General features: G+C 41.9%; 2 protein-coding genes across 3 annotated transcripts; both read left to right on the top strand.

Annotated features, from left to right (window-relative positions):
- The first annotated feature begins 3,148 nt into the window (after nt 1-3,148).
- On the top strand, nt 3,149-7,962 carry LOC109187340 (formin-like protein 3). The gene is made up of 6 exons (XM_019337529.1): nt 3,149-3,826; nt 4,148-4,889; nt 5,001-5,601; nt 5,690-5,886; nt 6,228-6,463; nt 6,548-7,962. The coding sequence occupies exons 1-6, from the start codon at nt 3,647-3,649 to the stop codon at nt 7,547-7,549; spliced, it is 2,958 nt and encodes a 985-aa protein (XP_019193074.1). The 5' UTR covers nt 3,149-3,646; the 3' UTR covers nt 7,550-7,962.
- Nucleotides 7,963-8,794: 832 nt separating this feature from the next.
- On the top strand, nt 8,795-10,724 carry LOC109187219 (STOREKEEPER protein-like). 2 transcript variants are annotated; one of them, XM_019337362.1, is made up of 2 exons: nt 8,795-9,715; nt 9,776-10,724. In XM_019337362.1, exons 1-2 carry the CDS (start codon nt 8,857-8,859, stop codon nt 10,414-10,416), a joined length of 1,500 nt encoding a protein of 499 aa, XP_019192907.1. In that variant the 5' UTR covers nt 8,795-8,856; the 3' UTR covers nt 10,417-10,724. The 2 variants fall into 2 exon arrangements, with proteins under 2 accessions (XP_019192907.1, XP_019192906.1); XM_019337361.1 differs by having other exon boundaries at nt 8,795-10,724.
- The last annotated feature ends 5,285 nt before the right edge of the window (nt 10,725-16,009 follow it).

The raw sequence follows: 16,009 nt of genomic DNA, 5'->3' as shown, positions 1-16,009 counted from the left end.
TTAAGTGCATGCCGACAACTTTTTTTTTTTTTTGTTAATAAAATACATTTTCTCACATCAATTAACATGTGCCATAAGGACTTTGTGGTTCAATGCATGGTACCAAGTTAAATATTTACATGAGAATTTGTGTGTTTAAGTCTCAGTGAATGCGTTATTGACCTAGACGATCAAGTGGATTTATAATTAATTTATGTACTGAATTATTATTTATTAGTGTGAACTTAAAATTAGTGGTTCGAATTGAAAAGCAACCAAAAAGAAAAGGTAGCCGTGGAAAGAAATGTAAACGGAGACAAAACAATATTCTATTCCTAGTCAATACGTGGGAGGTGCGGCAAGCAATTATCCATACACGGTTTGTTTTGAATTATTCTTGACAAGAAAATGATAAATGATAAGTGTTAGTTTCAAGGGAGTAAATTTATTTTAATTTTATTATACAATTAAAATTAAGGAAATTGTTGAAGTTCGGCCTACTCTAACTCTGACTCCCCGGATGGTAACGTTGTGATTACCAGTATTATACGTCAAAAGTAAAGTACATATGAAGATAAAGAAGGGGGCTGGGGAATACAGAGAGAACGAAGATATGAAGAAAATAAAAAGAGAAGATCCAGAACACAACTTTTATGGATAACTGCACATACACCTTTATATATCAGATCAGTAATGCATATAACCAACAATATAATAATAAAAAGGATAGTGGAATAATGACCGCAAAATCAGTATTTACAACATATATAAAAGTTAGTCTCTTTTTTTGAATCAATCATAATATGTCACGCTAATGGGGAGTAAAAAGTGAATACATATGGTATTACTCTTCTTAATATTGATGATATATATTTATGTTGATTCTATTTGTGTGAAAAAAAATTAAAATATGAATCTTATTATTTCTCCTTCTCTGCCCATATTTCATATTTTTTGATTAATTGAATAAATAGAACAATAGATGTATGAGTTTACTAACCGATTTATTTTTCTAAAAAATTAGAAATTTAAAAAATTGAAACTATGTTTATTTGTATATTTATTCAATTTTTTTTTAGAAAATAAAAATTTAATACTCCGTACTAAACAAATTAAAGGAAAATAAGAGAATTGAAATAAATGCAATAATTTTTCAAAAAAAAAAATAAATGCAATAAAATATTTTATTTGATTTCACATGATAGGATGACAAAGTCAAAAGATTGGCACAAGGTTATTTAACATTTTTAGATCAATAATACAGAGTAGAAAATTAAAGATAAGTCTACTGGATTGAAGACTTTCAAAGACTTATTACTGTTCTTGTTTGTTCTCTTAGCAATTAGAGAAAAGTGTTCTTCTAGAATATACGCCTACTATTATATTGTTTCTGTTGCTAAGGGCAACAAATTATACTATGAATCATCTGATGGTCCACATTGTAATATAGACTAAGATAAATATTTATTTTAATACATTGAAAGTTTATTTTTAAGTAACATACATAAAAATAAAATTTAGAACATGAAAAAATTAATACTCAGTATATGAAAAATAAATTTTATGTTAGTGACCCAACTTGTTAGATGAACCATGGTCCATGATATAATGATTGCGAACAGAGTTATTTGAGATGTGTAAAGAAAATGACTCAATAATTTTAAGTGTAATTAAGTTTGGAGTTGCCACAAATTTAATTGTTGAGCTATCAACCATCTACTAAGAATTGGTTGTGTGTTGGAGTGGAGGTTGAAAGTTGAAAATGACTCGTTGTTGACTATCATGAAAATTTAAGTTGAGGGGTGTAGCAATGGGCTGCATCACCATATGGTGGACGGCTGGAGGCAATGCAATTGTTCTTGAAGATAAATTGGAAATGCTCTTTATCGTTCTCACATTTATAGAGTGGTTAATAAATGCACAAATTAGTTTATATAACATATCGATTAGAAGTTTAATATGGCAAATTGTGATTTTAGTATTATGGATCTCTTAGGAGAATTAGGCATGGTTGAAGGCATTGTCTCATGTTTCTTTTAATTTTGTCTTTTTTCTATCGTATTTAAAAGACTAGTTTAAATTCTTTGAAAATTTTATTATCACTGATTAAAATGATCATAGATAGGTAAATTTTCTTTGAATTTTTAAACTCAAATACATCCCAATTCATTAATGCCAAATAATTTTATCCACTAGTCCCTTTGCACCTATTAAAAATTTAAAGATAATCTTTATATCTTCATCATACACTATCACATATCTTTTGTTATGAATTTAATAATAATATATACAAAAGTAGAATGTAGATGAAATGAGAAGATGAATCTTGTATATATTTTATTCGTGCCTTTTACTGAGAGAGTGAGGAGGGGTACGTATTTATAGTATCAGGTTTGGAATAAACAAATATACAATTTGCATGGAGTGGATAGATTTCAAAGTTAGTCTTGTTGCTTGAGTTGGAGAAAGAGCATGTCTTCTCATGCTTGAGGTCTCGTGCTCCTCTCTAGCATCCTCTTGACTTGGAATAGCTTAGTGGGATTTGGGAAGAGTCTCATCTTTTTGTACAAGAGGTTAAGGATTCGAAACCCATCTTGAACATTCACTTTTATCTTTTGTTTCATAACATCTTTTAATTTATATATTTATTTGTACATGAAAATTTAGGAAGAATGAGAATAACATAAGTTAATTTGAGAACATGTTGTTATAGACATTGTATATAACATTACATTAATTGTTTATGACAAAAGGGTCACACTTGTTTGATACCGTCTCACGGGTGTTTATTCGTGAGAGGGGTCCGATGGAATCAACATGCAAATGTCATACTTATCCACAAATGTCGTATTTATATGCTCAAATGTCATACTTATATGTTCAAATGTAATACTAATTAGTAATAAAAATTTTATTACTTAGACGATTTCACATAAGTTTTTGCCTTCTAAAAATAAATCGTCAAAAGAATTGCTAGTTCGGCTAAATTATTAATTTTTTAAAAAAGAAGAAAAATAAAAATACTCTTAAGGGCCAATACCCAATAGTGAGTTTATGTTTGAAAGGAAAAAGCGGATATTAAAGTAATCAAAAGTCTCATAGTCTCTCGTATCACAACCTAAGTTCTCTGCACGTATATTTTGTCATCTCCCTGGCTGTTTCTGTCTCTTTTGCCTCCGAAAGGAATATATACATTCCAGCGAGCAAAATTCCCTCCCAATACCAAATTCTGATAAAAGTTCCGAAGGAATTTGAATTTTTTCCAACGACCCCTTCCTTCGAAAGGCTTTACGGCCTGGGTTGGGGTTAATATATGTATATGTGTGCAGATTTGGTGGGAAATATTTACATGCATATTCATTCTGGGAATTTTTGTGACGTTGGGTGTATAATATAGGCCAAAGTTGTTGGTGACATTTCCTCGGAGGCTGAAAGAAAAAACGCATTTTCGCAGCTTTTGTATTGTTAAGGATAAACATTTTAATGTATCGTTAGAAATCTTTGTTTTCCCTGGGTTTTCTTTAGAAATTTTTGAGTTGGGTTCGCTGGAAATTTCATTCTTTGCAGTGGGTGTTTCTTAGAATTGGTTAATGCCTAGAAACAATTGGTTAATGCCCAGAAACGTATCACGTATGATTTTTGGGTTGTAGTGTGCGTGTCAAATTAAATGAGGGGGAAGGGAACATGGAGGGTAAGAGAAATTTGGGAATCTATGGGCATGGTAATGCTCGTTGTTTCTGTAGTTTTTCTTACAGCTTTGGCAGCCATTGATTCAGATTGTAAGCTTCCGAGCAGCCATTTGGGCAATGCTGGTCCTTTCTATCTTCAAAAGACACTCAAACATAAGGTATGTGATTTTTGTGGACTAGCTCTATATTACTACTGATGAAAACATGTCTGGTCAAATCAATGTTTTGTTGTAGTTGATATTTATGATTGCCAATGCTGCAAATTAAATGTGGTCTGTTCATATCATATTATCGTAATTCTATGAGTTCAATTGTGCGATGTTTAATTGCTAGTTAACTGCTGTAGTTACAAGAAATGCGGGTTAAATATGGTGCAAAAAAGTGCTTCTTCTGCACACTTGATGGAAAGATAATATGTTGTGGTAGTCTGAATTGCATTAACTCAGCGCTCTTAGTGATTTATCTTCTTCTGAATACAGGCAGCACAGCTCTGGAATCAGTGTAAGAAAGAATTCTTAGAGATTTCAGAAGACGGGCCATCATATTTGGATGTTCGTTTCCCAACCCCATCACAAGGAAATCATAGCTTTATACAGTCTTATTACACTTTGTTGGCAAAAAGAAGTTTATGGGATGCAGTTTCCTATTTGTTTTCTCGAGAGCAGCACATTCATATGGATAATTCTATTTTACATGGTCTTCTCAAAGATGATGATGTATCCGGGGCTGGGATGATTAAGTACAAAGATTTTCTTTCCACTTTGTCCAGGGTGCCGAGGAGATCCCTAAGATTTAAAAAGTACAAGCGTGTGGATACAGAGTCTGATCAAGCTCATAGCCCGGCTCCATCTCCAGAACATGCTGCAGAGTCACCGGTTTCTGATCAAGGATCATCCGAAGAAGCCGCTGATGTTGGCTCTCACTCCTCTGATTCTTCTTCATCCGAGCCTAAAAGTGAGTCTGAAGAAGAACCAAACGAGACTCCAAACTCATTAATTGCTGCTCGGAAGACAAAGAAAGCTGCAAGTAGTTCTTCGGGAAATGAGGGCAGCACACTTATCGTTGTTGCTGTTGCTGGGGTCACTTTCGCAGCACTTCTCATCGTCGTGGTTATATTCTTGGTTTGCTCTGTCAAGGAAATGGATGACAATGACGGGTCAAAGGATGAAAAACCTCTCATTAACGTTGCGCCTGCTGATATCCCTGCTGCTGCTGAGGCTGGTAGTTAAAGATGGTGGTTGAATTTTATGTTATCACAATTCACAAACATTGTTTTATAGCCTCATATAACCTTTTTTTTTTTTTTTTTTTTTTTTTACTTCATTTGTTTAGATTCTCCAGAGAATCCTGAGAATCCTGAGAGCACAGAAGATCCTGGCAACAATGATTCCCAGAGTTTGCCTATTGTTGATAATCTCCCAGTTGCAACTGAAACCGAAACTTCATCAGAAACCAATACTATGGCTACCGAAGCTACAGAAGCTACAGAAGTTGCACCTGTGATATCTCAGGCAGCATTACCACTTCCCCCGGGAAAATCTCCACCTCCTTCTCCACCCACTAGTCCAAGTCCTCCTCCACCAGAACCATCAAAACCACCAGAACCACAATCAGGACCCCCAGAACCACAATCAGGACCTCCAGTGCCTACAGTACCTCCAGTACCTGCAGGACCTCCAGCACCTAAACCCCCTGCTCCTAATTGCCCTCCACCTCCAAAAGGGGCTCGCCCTCCTCCTCCACCTAAGCTAGGTGGTGGACCCAAGTGTGCACCGCCTCCTGGACCAAATCACAAAGGACATAATTCTGGGAGTGAGGGAACTGAAGCTGGAGAATCTCCGAAAGCCAAACTAAAGCCATTTTTCTGGGACAAAGTTAATGCGAGTCCTAATACCTCGATGGTTTGGCATGAGATAAGAGGGGGCTCATTCCAGTAAGGATCACATTACTGTTTTGCTATATATTTGAAAGAAGATTCTGTTTTGGCCATGCAAATTCCTGAAGTTGTGTAATTCGATCAGGTTTAATGAGGATCTGATGGAGTCACTGTTTGGATATTCTCCAGCAGATCAAAACAAAAATGACCGCAAGAAAGAATCTGCAAAGGCTAGTTCGCAATTTATTCAGATCATTGATGCTAAGAAGGCACAAAACTTAGCTATTCTTCTTAAAGCCTTGAATGTGACAACAGAGGAAGTCTGCGATGCACTCAAAGAGGGTATGTATATATACAAGTTTCTTGCTTTAATTATGGATGTTGATTCCATAGAGGTCATAGCTACTGATTTTCTTGCTTTAATTATGGATGTTAATTCAACTAAAAGCTTAAGCTAATAGTTGGATTGCACATTAATGGTTATATACTCAACACGCCCCCGACCCATGACCTTTGGTCTGGCTCTGATACCAAATTGAAGCATATGCTCCATCTCAACTAAAAGCTTAAGCTGATAGTTGGATTGCACATTAATGGTTATATACTCAACAATGTTGATTTCATTCTACTTTTAAATGTTAGTTGACTGTATATTCATTCTTTCGTAATTTAATTTGACACAGGTAATGAGCTACCACATGAACTCGTTCAAACTCTGTTGAAGATGGCACCAACAGCAGATGAGGAACTTAAACTTCGGTTATATACTGGGGACATTGCTCTTCTTGGCCCTGCTGACCGCTTTCTCAAAATCCTTATTGAGATACCCTTTGCCTTCAAAAGGATGGAATCATTGTTGTTCATGAGCATTCTTCAGGAAGAAATTGCTTACATTAAAGAGTCCTTTACAACCTTAGAGGTTATTATTCCATTCCATTGAAATTGAATATTTGATCTATTTCTACAAGTTTAGCAACTTTTTCCACTAAACTAAACCTTGCAGGTAGCATGTAACGAGCTTAAAAACAGCAGACTCTTCCTGAAACTTCTTGAAGCTGTTCTGAAAACTGGGAACCGCATGAATACTGGGACTTACCGTGGTGGCGCCCAGGCTATTAAGCTCGATACTCTCTTGAAACTCTCGGATGTGAAAGGAACTGATGGCAAGACCACACTCCTACATTTTGTTGTTCAAGAAATTATTAGATCCGAAGGCCTAAGAGCTGCTCGTGCATTAAAGGAGAGCTTCAGTATGACGAGTGTGAGGACTGAAGATCTGGTAAGGGATGCCCCACATGATTCGGTAGAGTATCATCGGAACCTTGGCCTTAAGGTTGTTTCTCAGCTCGGTGATGAACTCAAGCATGTGAAAAAGGCAGCCGTCATAGAAGGTGACAACCTAACACAGACTGTAGCAAAACTTGGGCACTCACTTTTGAAATCTAAGGATTTTCTAAACAAAGATATGGCGAGTTTAGAGGGAGATGAGTTCGGCATAACACTTACTAGCTTTGTGGAGCACGCGGAAGCGGAAATCCCAACGCTGCTCACAGAAGAGCATAGGATCATGGCTTTGGTGAAGAGCACCGGAGATTACTTCCATGGGAAATCTGGGAAGGATGAAGGCTTGCGTCTCTTTATCATCGTTCGTGATTTCTTGGTCATGTTGGACAAGGTATGTAAAGAGGTCGAGAAGGAAGCTAAGGCCCAGCAGCAGCAGGTAAAGGCTCCAAAAAAGGAAACACCACCAATCCCATTACCTTCTTCCGGATCCTCCCAAGAACCACAACCACCATCTTCCTCCCAAGAACCACAACCACCATCTTCCTCCCAAGAACCAGAACAATCATCTTCCTCCCAAGAACCAGAACAACCATCTTCCTCCCAAGAACCACAACCCGAGTCGCTGATTGATATGCGCCAACGGCTGTTTCCAGCAATCCAAGCACGACAGATGGACGACGATGATTTCAGTTCAGATGACGAGAGCACTGATTCATCATAAGCTTTCAGTTTTCCTGCTTCGATCCGATCCACACAGTGTGCTTTTATGGTGTGAAGACAAATATTTTCGGGAGCAAAAGGACTATAAGCCATTGTGACAGAACATCTTCCTCCACTGCTGCCACCTGATGCTAAATTAATCGAATCCTTAACCCAACGTCAACATTCATATTCACTGTGTTGCATGTTTAGGTGAATGAGAAATGTGGGAATTGATACAGCAGGGTAGTGTTTTGCAGAATGATCTATCCCTCATCCCTGTAAGTTGTAACACTTCTTCATACTTGTTCTACAAAAGAGAGTAAGCTTAGCATTATTCAGGCCTTGTACTTCATTGTATCCCCAAATTCCCCTGGTTTGGCTGTATACATCTCTGTATATATATTAAACAAAAAGGAATCTGTAATTCTATTATGGCTTTGGCTAATAAACCCATTAATTGTTCCGACAAATTTGGTATATTCTACTGTTAATTTGTATAGAGAATTAGAACGCAACGTTTTTGGCCTTTGAATTGTTTCACTTTTGAAAATTTAGTCCTTGTAAATTAATTTAAACAAATTTAGTCGTTTAATGGTTCATAATATTACACTTTTAGTCCCCGGTGTTATATAATTGTTGAACTCTATTAAAATCATATTCACGATTATAACGATTTATGTTCCTTCCACCTAATGGGTGGTTGAGCCACTATGGTTTACCACTTCCACAAATTAATGCTAAGAAAAAAACAACTTTTACATAATTTAATTTTAACAGACAAAAAAGAGTTATATAACACTATATATTAATTTTAAAATTTTGACTAAATCCATTTAAATCAATTGAGTTTCTATTAAATCACAGGTGCAAATCTTATTATTATTAAGTGAATTACGGATATTTTTCTATTTTACTTTTTACTGCTAATTTTATCAGTATTATTTAGTGAATTACATATCTTTTTCTTTTTTTTTTTCATTAATGAAATGAAATTTTAATGTACAATGAATTTGAAAGTAAAAAATAATATATTTTATTAGAAATTATATTGCACTATTTTACCATACATATTACAATATAAAAAGTCTAATGTAAAATTATAATACGAATAGGAAAAGATAATATAATATATTCTATTTTGGATTGGATTATACAATTTTACAGTTAGTATAACACTATTTTGAGCGGGAATAATAAGTATAGATTGATTTTTTGTTTTAAATAAATGCCAAATTAGAAGATTACCCGCACAAATAAAAACCCTAAACCTACATAAAGCACAACCCTGTCTCGTCAGTTCATCCTTAAAGAACACTCCGAGAAACAATGGCTCCTAAATCCAAAATTCGCCTTGTGGACCAGCCTCCCTCTGCGTCTTCTTCCCATGAAGACGAGGGGCAGTCTGAACAAGAAGAACTATCTGAGCAAGAAGCTGACAAGTCTGAAGCGGAGTACGAATCAGAACCCGACGAAAGGGCGCCTTCATCTCCAATTTTGAATCAAGACGACTCCGTTTCTGAATGCGACGAATCCCACGCAACTCTACCCTCACCGTCCGCCTCCGACTTCACCATTAAGCCCATTCTCTCTTCCAAGCTTCCTCCGCCTTCTCCCCCGAAGCCTCCTGCTCCATCAAAATCATCGGCGAAGCGAGCCGCGGAGGCCATAGAGAAAGATTCAAAGAGGAAAAGGAGCAAAACTGGAGAAGGAGACGGCAATGCGGAGGAGAAGAAGTCCGCGGCTTCTGCCGGGTCGAACCGGCTGTGGAGTGATGAGGATCAGCTTGTTGTTCTACAAGGTATGGTTGATTACAAGGCTCAAAACGGATCTTATACTGATATGTCCGCGTTTCATGATTTTATTAAGGATAAATTGCACATTGAGGTTTCTAAGGTTCAGATGACCGAAAAAATTAGGAGGCTTAAGAAAAAGTTCTTGACCCTTTCTGAGAAAGGGGATGAACTTGATTTTCCTAAGCCTCATGATTCTATGTCGTTTGAGCTTTCAAAACAGATTTGGGGTACTGCTTCGGGTAGTGTTAATGGTAAAAATCTGAATGCAATCAGTAATAATGTTGAACTGAATGTGAAAATTGCCAATGGGAAGGTAAAAAAGCCTGCTGAAGTTAAGAAAAGTAGTGAAAAGCCTGTTGAAGCTAAGAAAATTAGTGAAAAGCCTGTTGAAGTTAACAAAATTAGTGAAAAGCCTGTTGAAGTTAACAAATTTAGTGAACAGCCTGTTGAAGTTAAGAAAATTAGTGAGTCAAGAAACAGTGTTAAAGTGGATAACTACATGAATATACCTAATGAAGAAGAAAGTGAAAAGAAGAGGAAGAAGAGTGCAACTAAGGCTGAAGAAATTGAAAAGAAGAAGAAGAAGAAGCAGAAGATTGCTTTGGTGGAAAAAGATAAGCAGATTGCATTTGAGGAAAAAGAGGAAAGAGTTGAACAGAGTGCTCTTGAGGAAAAAGATGATCCAACTGTGGTTGAAGAAACAGATAAACAGATTGCTCTTGATCAAAGTGATAAACAAATTGCCATTGATGAAAGAGATAAGCAGATAGCTCTTGAGGACAAAAATAAACAAGTTATCAAAGACATAGTTAATGGTGAAGTGGAGACTGAGGAAGGGGATTTTAATTTGAAATACCCACATTTGGCTAATTCTTTCAGCGTGAAGAACTATCCCACGGGTTCTCCTGAGACATTGAATATGTTGAAGGAAAAACTGAATTTGATTGGGAGTTCCAAGGCTGAGGAGATTGAGGAGAAGTGGACTAAGTTGTTGGAAGAACAGGCTGAAGTTTGTGGGAAGATGGCGGGTTTGTTACAACAGCAGATGGGGTTGGTGCTTGAGGCGAGAAGGCAAAAAAGAGGTAATCTTTGACTGTGGATGGCTATGGCTATTTTTGTCTTTTGTATTTTGTTTTGAAAGTAATTTTGGGGCTTCAAAATTTTGGCTCACTTGTCATCCTTAGAGACTAAAATTCTCTCGATATGCTCATACACTTAGCATCTAAAGTATCTTGGATTAACTTAATGTTGGTGGTATTATTAAGCAGGAAGCTATTTTGTTTTTGGTTCAGTTGATGAAATTACATTTTTGCCTTGAATTGAATGTAAGTTGCTAGCCAATTCTGAATTTGATAACATTAGAAGGATATGTAAAGATGGAATTTTTACATGATTCTTGTAGCTTGTTGACTGGAAGTCTGTAACTTCAAATGAAGCATATTCCACCTTTTTGCAACATTTTATATTTGCTGTTTGTATGTGCTTTGATTAGGGCTTGGAAATAAGCAAGCTTCACAACTACCAATCGTTATACCGTGCACCACAGTGCATATAGCAATGTACGCCTTGTGCCTCCCAAAACGATATCGTTTTGGTGCATTGTTTGAAAACAAAAAAATTCTCTGTTTCAAATGCACATAACATAGTACACACAAACTCATAACAGAATACACATAAATTCAAAATAGAATACACATAATTTAACATAATATATAATAATACACATAAACTCTTAACATAATACACATAAACTCATAATATAGTACACATAAACTCTTAACTGAATACACATAAATTTTTAACAGAATACACAGAAACTCATAACACAACATAGAAACTTTTAACTGAATACACATAATGGGGTTTGAGCCGTTTGGACGGACGAGTGACGTTAGCAATTGAAACGTGCGCGTTTTGTGCCCGGGGCTATGGTGCACGATATAAATTACCCACAACTATTCTAGTTGATGAATAGAGACGTCAAAATGGACTTTGCTTGCGGTCTGGTCCTGTCCCGCCACCTACTTAGGTAGGGGATTGATACTGCTAATTATACGTAAGCAATATATAACAACACGAGATCAATTAAAGCAAGTAAAAATCTTTATTGATCACGGTAAAGGCCCTAAGTACAATCTACTTGGTTGCTCTGAGTACCGACTGACTGCGGTCGGGATTCTCCAACAACAACCTATCGATCGTCCAAAAGTCCCTTAAACTGTAGCTACTGTGGGTATTTATAGCCGCTATGCCGGGGACAGGATTCCAGCCGTTCGGCATGCCCTCCACGTAGCCACCACGTGTCGCCCTCCCGGGTGCCCTGTCTGTCGTCGTAGAGAATCGCCACGTGTCTTTCGTCAGCTCTCTCGCCAAAGGGCTACCGCTCGGCAGTCGACACCGTCGCTCGGGCAACTCCCGGTCGGCCCCCGACCGGGTTCTTCTCAAGGAGCCCGACCTGTTACCTGCAAAGACAAAGAGAAAAGGACAAAGGCTTCTCGGTCGTGGTGAAGCTATGTCGGTCGGGATATTCCCTACCAAGAGGCCCCCAGTTCGGGCCTTTTTGATCGTCCGGGAAAAAATGGGCCGGGATGAAGAAACCCAACCGCCGGCCGCTAAACCGACCGGCCAGCTGTCATTCCCTTCTCCGCCACGTGTCGGCCACTGCCGGCCTCTGCGACTGCAACCGTTGCCTCGGAATCAGCGCTGGTCGTGTCGCGCAAGTGGACGACTTTCCCGCCTAAATGCCCTCCTATAAATAGGCCCTTGAGGCCCTCATTTGAACTTTCCTCACTCTTTTGCTTCAGTCGGTACCCTCAGAGAGTCCCGAGCAGCAGATCAGCAAGACAATCGAGCAAGGACCTTCGAGCTTTCATCCGCAAAGTTCCCCCATTCGGTAAGTTCTCAACCCTTCTCTTCTCTTTACACTTCCATCTTAGGTAGAACTGCTAGGTCAACTAACTGTCCCGGACACTTTAAGTCCTTCACTAACCCCGACCGACCTTTAGGTAGATCGAAATGACGGACTCTGACAGTCAAAACGCATCGATCGCGGATTACGACGAGGAGGTCGAGCACCTCAGCGACGAGGAGGTGGACATCATGTCCTACTCCCCCGAAGTTATCTACCGACCGGCGCCAGCCCCCGAGCGGGCCGCCGAACAAGACACGTCGTCCAGCTCATCCGGGTCGTCGAGCTCTAGCTCAAGCGGATCGGGGAGCTCCGGCGAAGAAGAAGAAGAAGAAGGAACCACGTCGGGGAGACAAGGATCCCCGACCGAAGGCGCTAGGGAAACGCCAACCCGGGTGGTTGGGGACCACCCGGAAGCCGTTGCTCGAGGAAGCGACCGGGAAAACACCCCCGAGCAAGCCGAGGAAGGCACGGCCGGGCCGGCCGCACCAGCCGCAGCGGAGTTCGAATTCTTGAACAGCGAGAATGTCGAACAACAAATGAGCTGATTGACCACAGGCGAGGCGGTTAGGATTGCTGAAAGGCTCGTAGATCGGGTGGAATTCGACACGAGCCGGAAGCTAGGGAATGTTATCGATCGGCATCGGGGCAAATGGATCGGGATGCACTACGACTCCCTGATGGCCCCGATCGCCATTCCCTTCACCCCCCTCCTGAACGCCTTCTTGGCCTACTACCGGGTCGTCCCGGCTCAGATTTGCCCCAACGCGCACCGGATCATCGCCTGCTTTCCGCAGATATGCGCTCGGCATGAAGCCGCCTGTACGATGGAGTTGTTCAACTTCATCTACCAAGTCAAAGTTCTCCCGGGTAGCTACGGGGGCGGGTTCTTGATGCTACAGTCCCGAGCCGACATGTGTGCAATCAGAGGCCTGCCCGGGAACAACAGGGGGTGGAAGAATAGGATTTTCTCCCTCAAATACGACCCCTGGATTCTCCCGGTCGACCGCGCTTGGAGTACCCACTTCCGGAAACAAGTGGTGCCGGACAAGACACAAGCGCTTAGGGAGACGGTCGCTCGGATCTCGAGCGAGCTGCACGAATACACAATCTTCCGGACGGCTGAAAGTCTCGAGGCGGCTAAACTCCCGCCCCCCACATACGAGCTACAGGAGAAATATCTGCCCGTGTCGATGGGCGTGACGGTCGCCAAACCATCGAGGCGAACGAAGAAAGGTTTTAACTCGAGCTAACCCTCCCGACTTAACTTTATGCCTCGATCACACTAACTTGATCTCTTTGTTTGCAGCTATGGCAGATTTCGGTGATGAAGAGGCCCCCCTTCCCCCGCCTGCCAAGATCTCCCTCGGCGGCAAGAAGAAGACCAAGGCGAAGCCAGCCGGGGAGAAGGAGATCCCCTCAGCCCGACCATTAAGTACCTCGACCGTGACGACGGGTGAGGGCTTTATCGTCGAGCCCTCCGACGTCCTGATCACCCGGGTGGAAGTCGCCCGGGGAAAAGAGAAGGTGCCCGAGCAGGGCGTGAAGGAGGTGGGCGGCATGAAACGCCGCCGTGAACAACGCAGCCCGAGCCCTCCGGTCGGGCGAGATAGGGATGCTTCGTCCATATTGGTCCGGATTGGCAATGCGGGGCGGGCCAAAGAAGATCTGGGGAAGATGACCCCCACACAGGTAGCCGAGAGGATCGGCTATGATCTGGCCGAGGTAAGCCCTTTTAGCTATCCATTTTTTGTGCAAGTGCCTTCGACCGGGCTAACCCCGACTGTTTGGCCTTTGCAGATCTCCCGAGCGGCCCAACTACTACAGGGTCGGGCCATGCTGGCCGAGGAGGCCGACCACCATAAGAAGACGGCCGCCCGTCGCCTTCTGGAGATTAAAGAACTCCAAGCCGAGCTCGAGAAGGCTCAAAAGGCCTTAAAGAAGAGCGACGAGGACCGGGCCCTGGCGGAGAAGGTTGCCCAACGGGCGATCGGCGAGAACAAGGAACTGAAGACCCGCCTGGAGAGCCCGGAGGAGCTGGCCCATTCGGCCTTCAAGGACGATCAGATCGGCTCGGCCTTCCTCACAGCTGCTCGGAGGACCAAGGTCGGGGAGGACCTGATTCTCTCCTTTGGTCGGTGGGCCTTCAAGGCCGGCCAAAGGAAGATGTTAGAAAAGGTACAGAAACGGTTGGGGGAAGCCCTCGAAGGCGACGACCTCCAACTCGTACTGTCTGCCCTTCCACCCGACCTAGCTGACCCTGGCCCCTCTCCCTTTGCTCCGAAAGAAAGAGCGGCTGAGCCCGGTGGAACATCTGCGGCCACCCCGAGCGGGAAGGAGACGGCTGCTGGAGCTCGGGAAACGAAGAAGTAGAGTAGGCTTCTTTTCTTCTTCTTCTTTTTTTGTAAAGGATCACTGATCGGGAGCCCGGTCCCGATTTTGTACCGGGCACCTTCTGATGATAAATAAAATTTCTCTTTTGTTTAACTCATGCTGTTCGTTCTTTCTTTTCGCATTTTTATCTTTAGTCGTGTAAATGCTGATCCTTAATGCTCGACCTCGCGGCCTTATGGCCCGGTCTTGCACTGCTTCGACCCACTCGACACCCGACCCTACGGCCTTACGGCCCGATCGCGCCTCCGAGACTTCGACGTCAAACTGGCCGTCCGATCGGGTTTACCCGATCTCCGGGCCTTGTCGAAAAATTTTGAAACCAAGCAAGCCTCTAGATTCGTCATAATATTGACCTACCCGACCAAGTTTACCCGGTCTCCAGGTCTTGACGAATTTTCTGAAAAGAAGTAAGCCCCACGGTCGGGCTATACCAAGCGATATGGGCCCATCAACACTTCATATATCCCAGCCCCCACACTATTGTGCCTTCGAGGCACGAGTGGGTGCGATAGTGGACAGAAGTCGGACGGATCGGGGAATTATGCTGAGGGCTCCTGGCTTCCCCGAACAATGGCGTGACTCAAATGTCCGCCGATATGGAGCGCATCTGACCGGTCGATAGATTCGCTCGGTCGGTGTAGCTTGAAGATAAATTGATCTGCATGCACTGAAGGTTTAGAAAATAACCGATCAGGCTGCCGTATGCAAACGGTCGAGCAATCACCGATCGTATATACATTAAACCTTCCCGCTCGCAGGCGGTTAAGTAAATATTTACAAACATAGGAATTTAATTACAAACGACGACCGAGACCCACACGCAGGTCAAGCCCCCTCTTCGTCCAAAGATTACAAAAAAGAGGCTTAATGCCTAAACATAACGAGGTGCTCGGAATTCCAAGTCCCCTCGATTACCCGACCCGTTGTCGTCTCCAGTCGGTATGTACCCGGCCGTATGATCGCACTAATGATGTACGACCCTTCCCAGTTCTGAGCTAGCTTTCCGCCCTCTAGAGGTTGACTGGCCTCCCTTCGTCGTAGAACGTAGTCTCCGACCTGAAAATAACGAGGGTTGACTCGAACGTCTTTCGAACTCTTAACGCGCTTCTGGTACTCGGCCATGCGCCGAGCGGCTAGCTCTCTTTTTTCTTCGACCCCATCGAGATCCACCGCCATAGCATGTTCATTCTCCTCGGCATTGTAGGTTCTCTCTCGATCGGTCGGGATCCAAGCCTCGATCGGGAGTCGGGCTTCTGCCCCATAAACCAGGGCGAAAGGGGTCTCCAAAGTAGCTTCCCTCGGGGTCGTCCGATAAGTCCATAAGACATATGGCAACTCATCGGCCCAACTACGACCAGCCGAGTGTAACTTCTTTTTCAGACCT

This window comes from Ipomoea nil, unplaced genomic scaffold (genome assembly GCF_001879475.1).
Source record: "Ipomoea nil cultivar Tokyo-kokei standard unplaced genomic scaffold, Asagao_1.1 scaffold1421, whole genome shotgun sequence".
Classification (NCBI taxonomy): domain Eukaryota; kingdom Viridiplantae; phylum Streptophyta; class Magnoliopsida; order Solanales; family Convolvulaceae; genus Ipomoea; species Ipomoea nil.
Note: the sequence above shows the minus strand (reverse complement) of the source record. Positions and strands in the feature narration are given on the sequence as shown.

Excerpts from the sequence above, each read along its gene's own strand:
- LOC109187219 (XM_019337361.1), top strand. The coding sequence starts at position 8,857 with ATGGCTCCTAAATCCAAAATTCGCCTTGTGGACCAGCCTCCCTCTGCG.
- LOC109187340 (XM_019337529.1), top strand. The coding sequence starts at position 3,647 with ATGAGGGGGAAGGGAACATGGAGGGTAAGAGAAATTTGGGAATCTATG. Across the intron at positions 4,890-5,000 it reads CCCTGCTGCTGCTGAGGCTG|ATTCTCCAGAGAATCCTGAG; the intron begins GTAGTTAAAGAT and ends TCATTTGTTTAG. Across the intron at positions 5,602-5,689 it reads ATAAGAGGGGGCTCATTCCA|GTTTAATGAGGATCTGATGG; the intron begins GTAAGGATCACA and ends TAATTCGATCAG.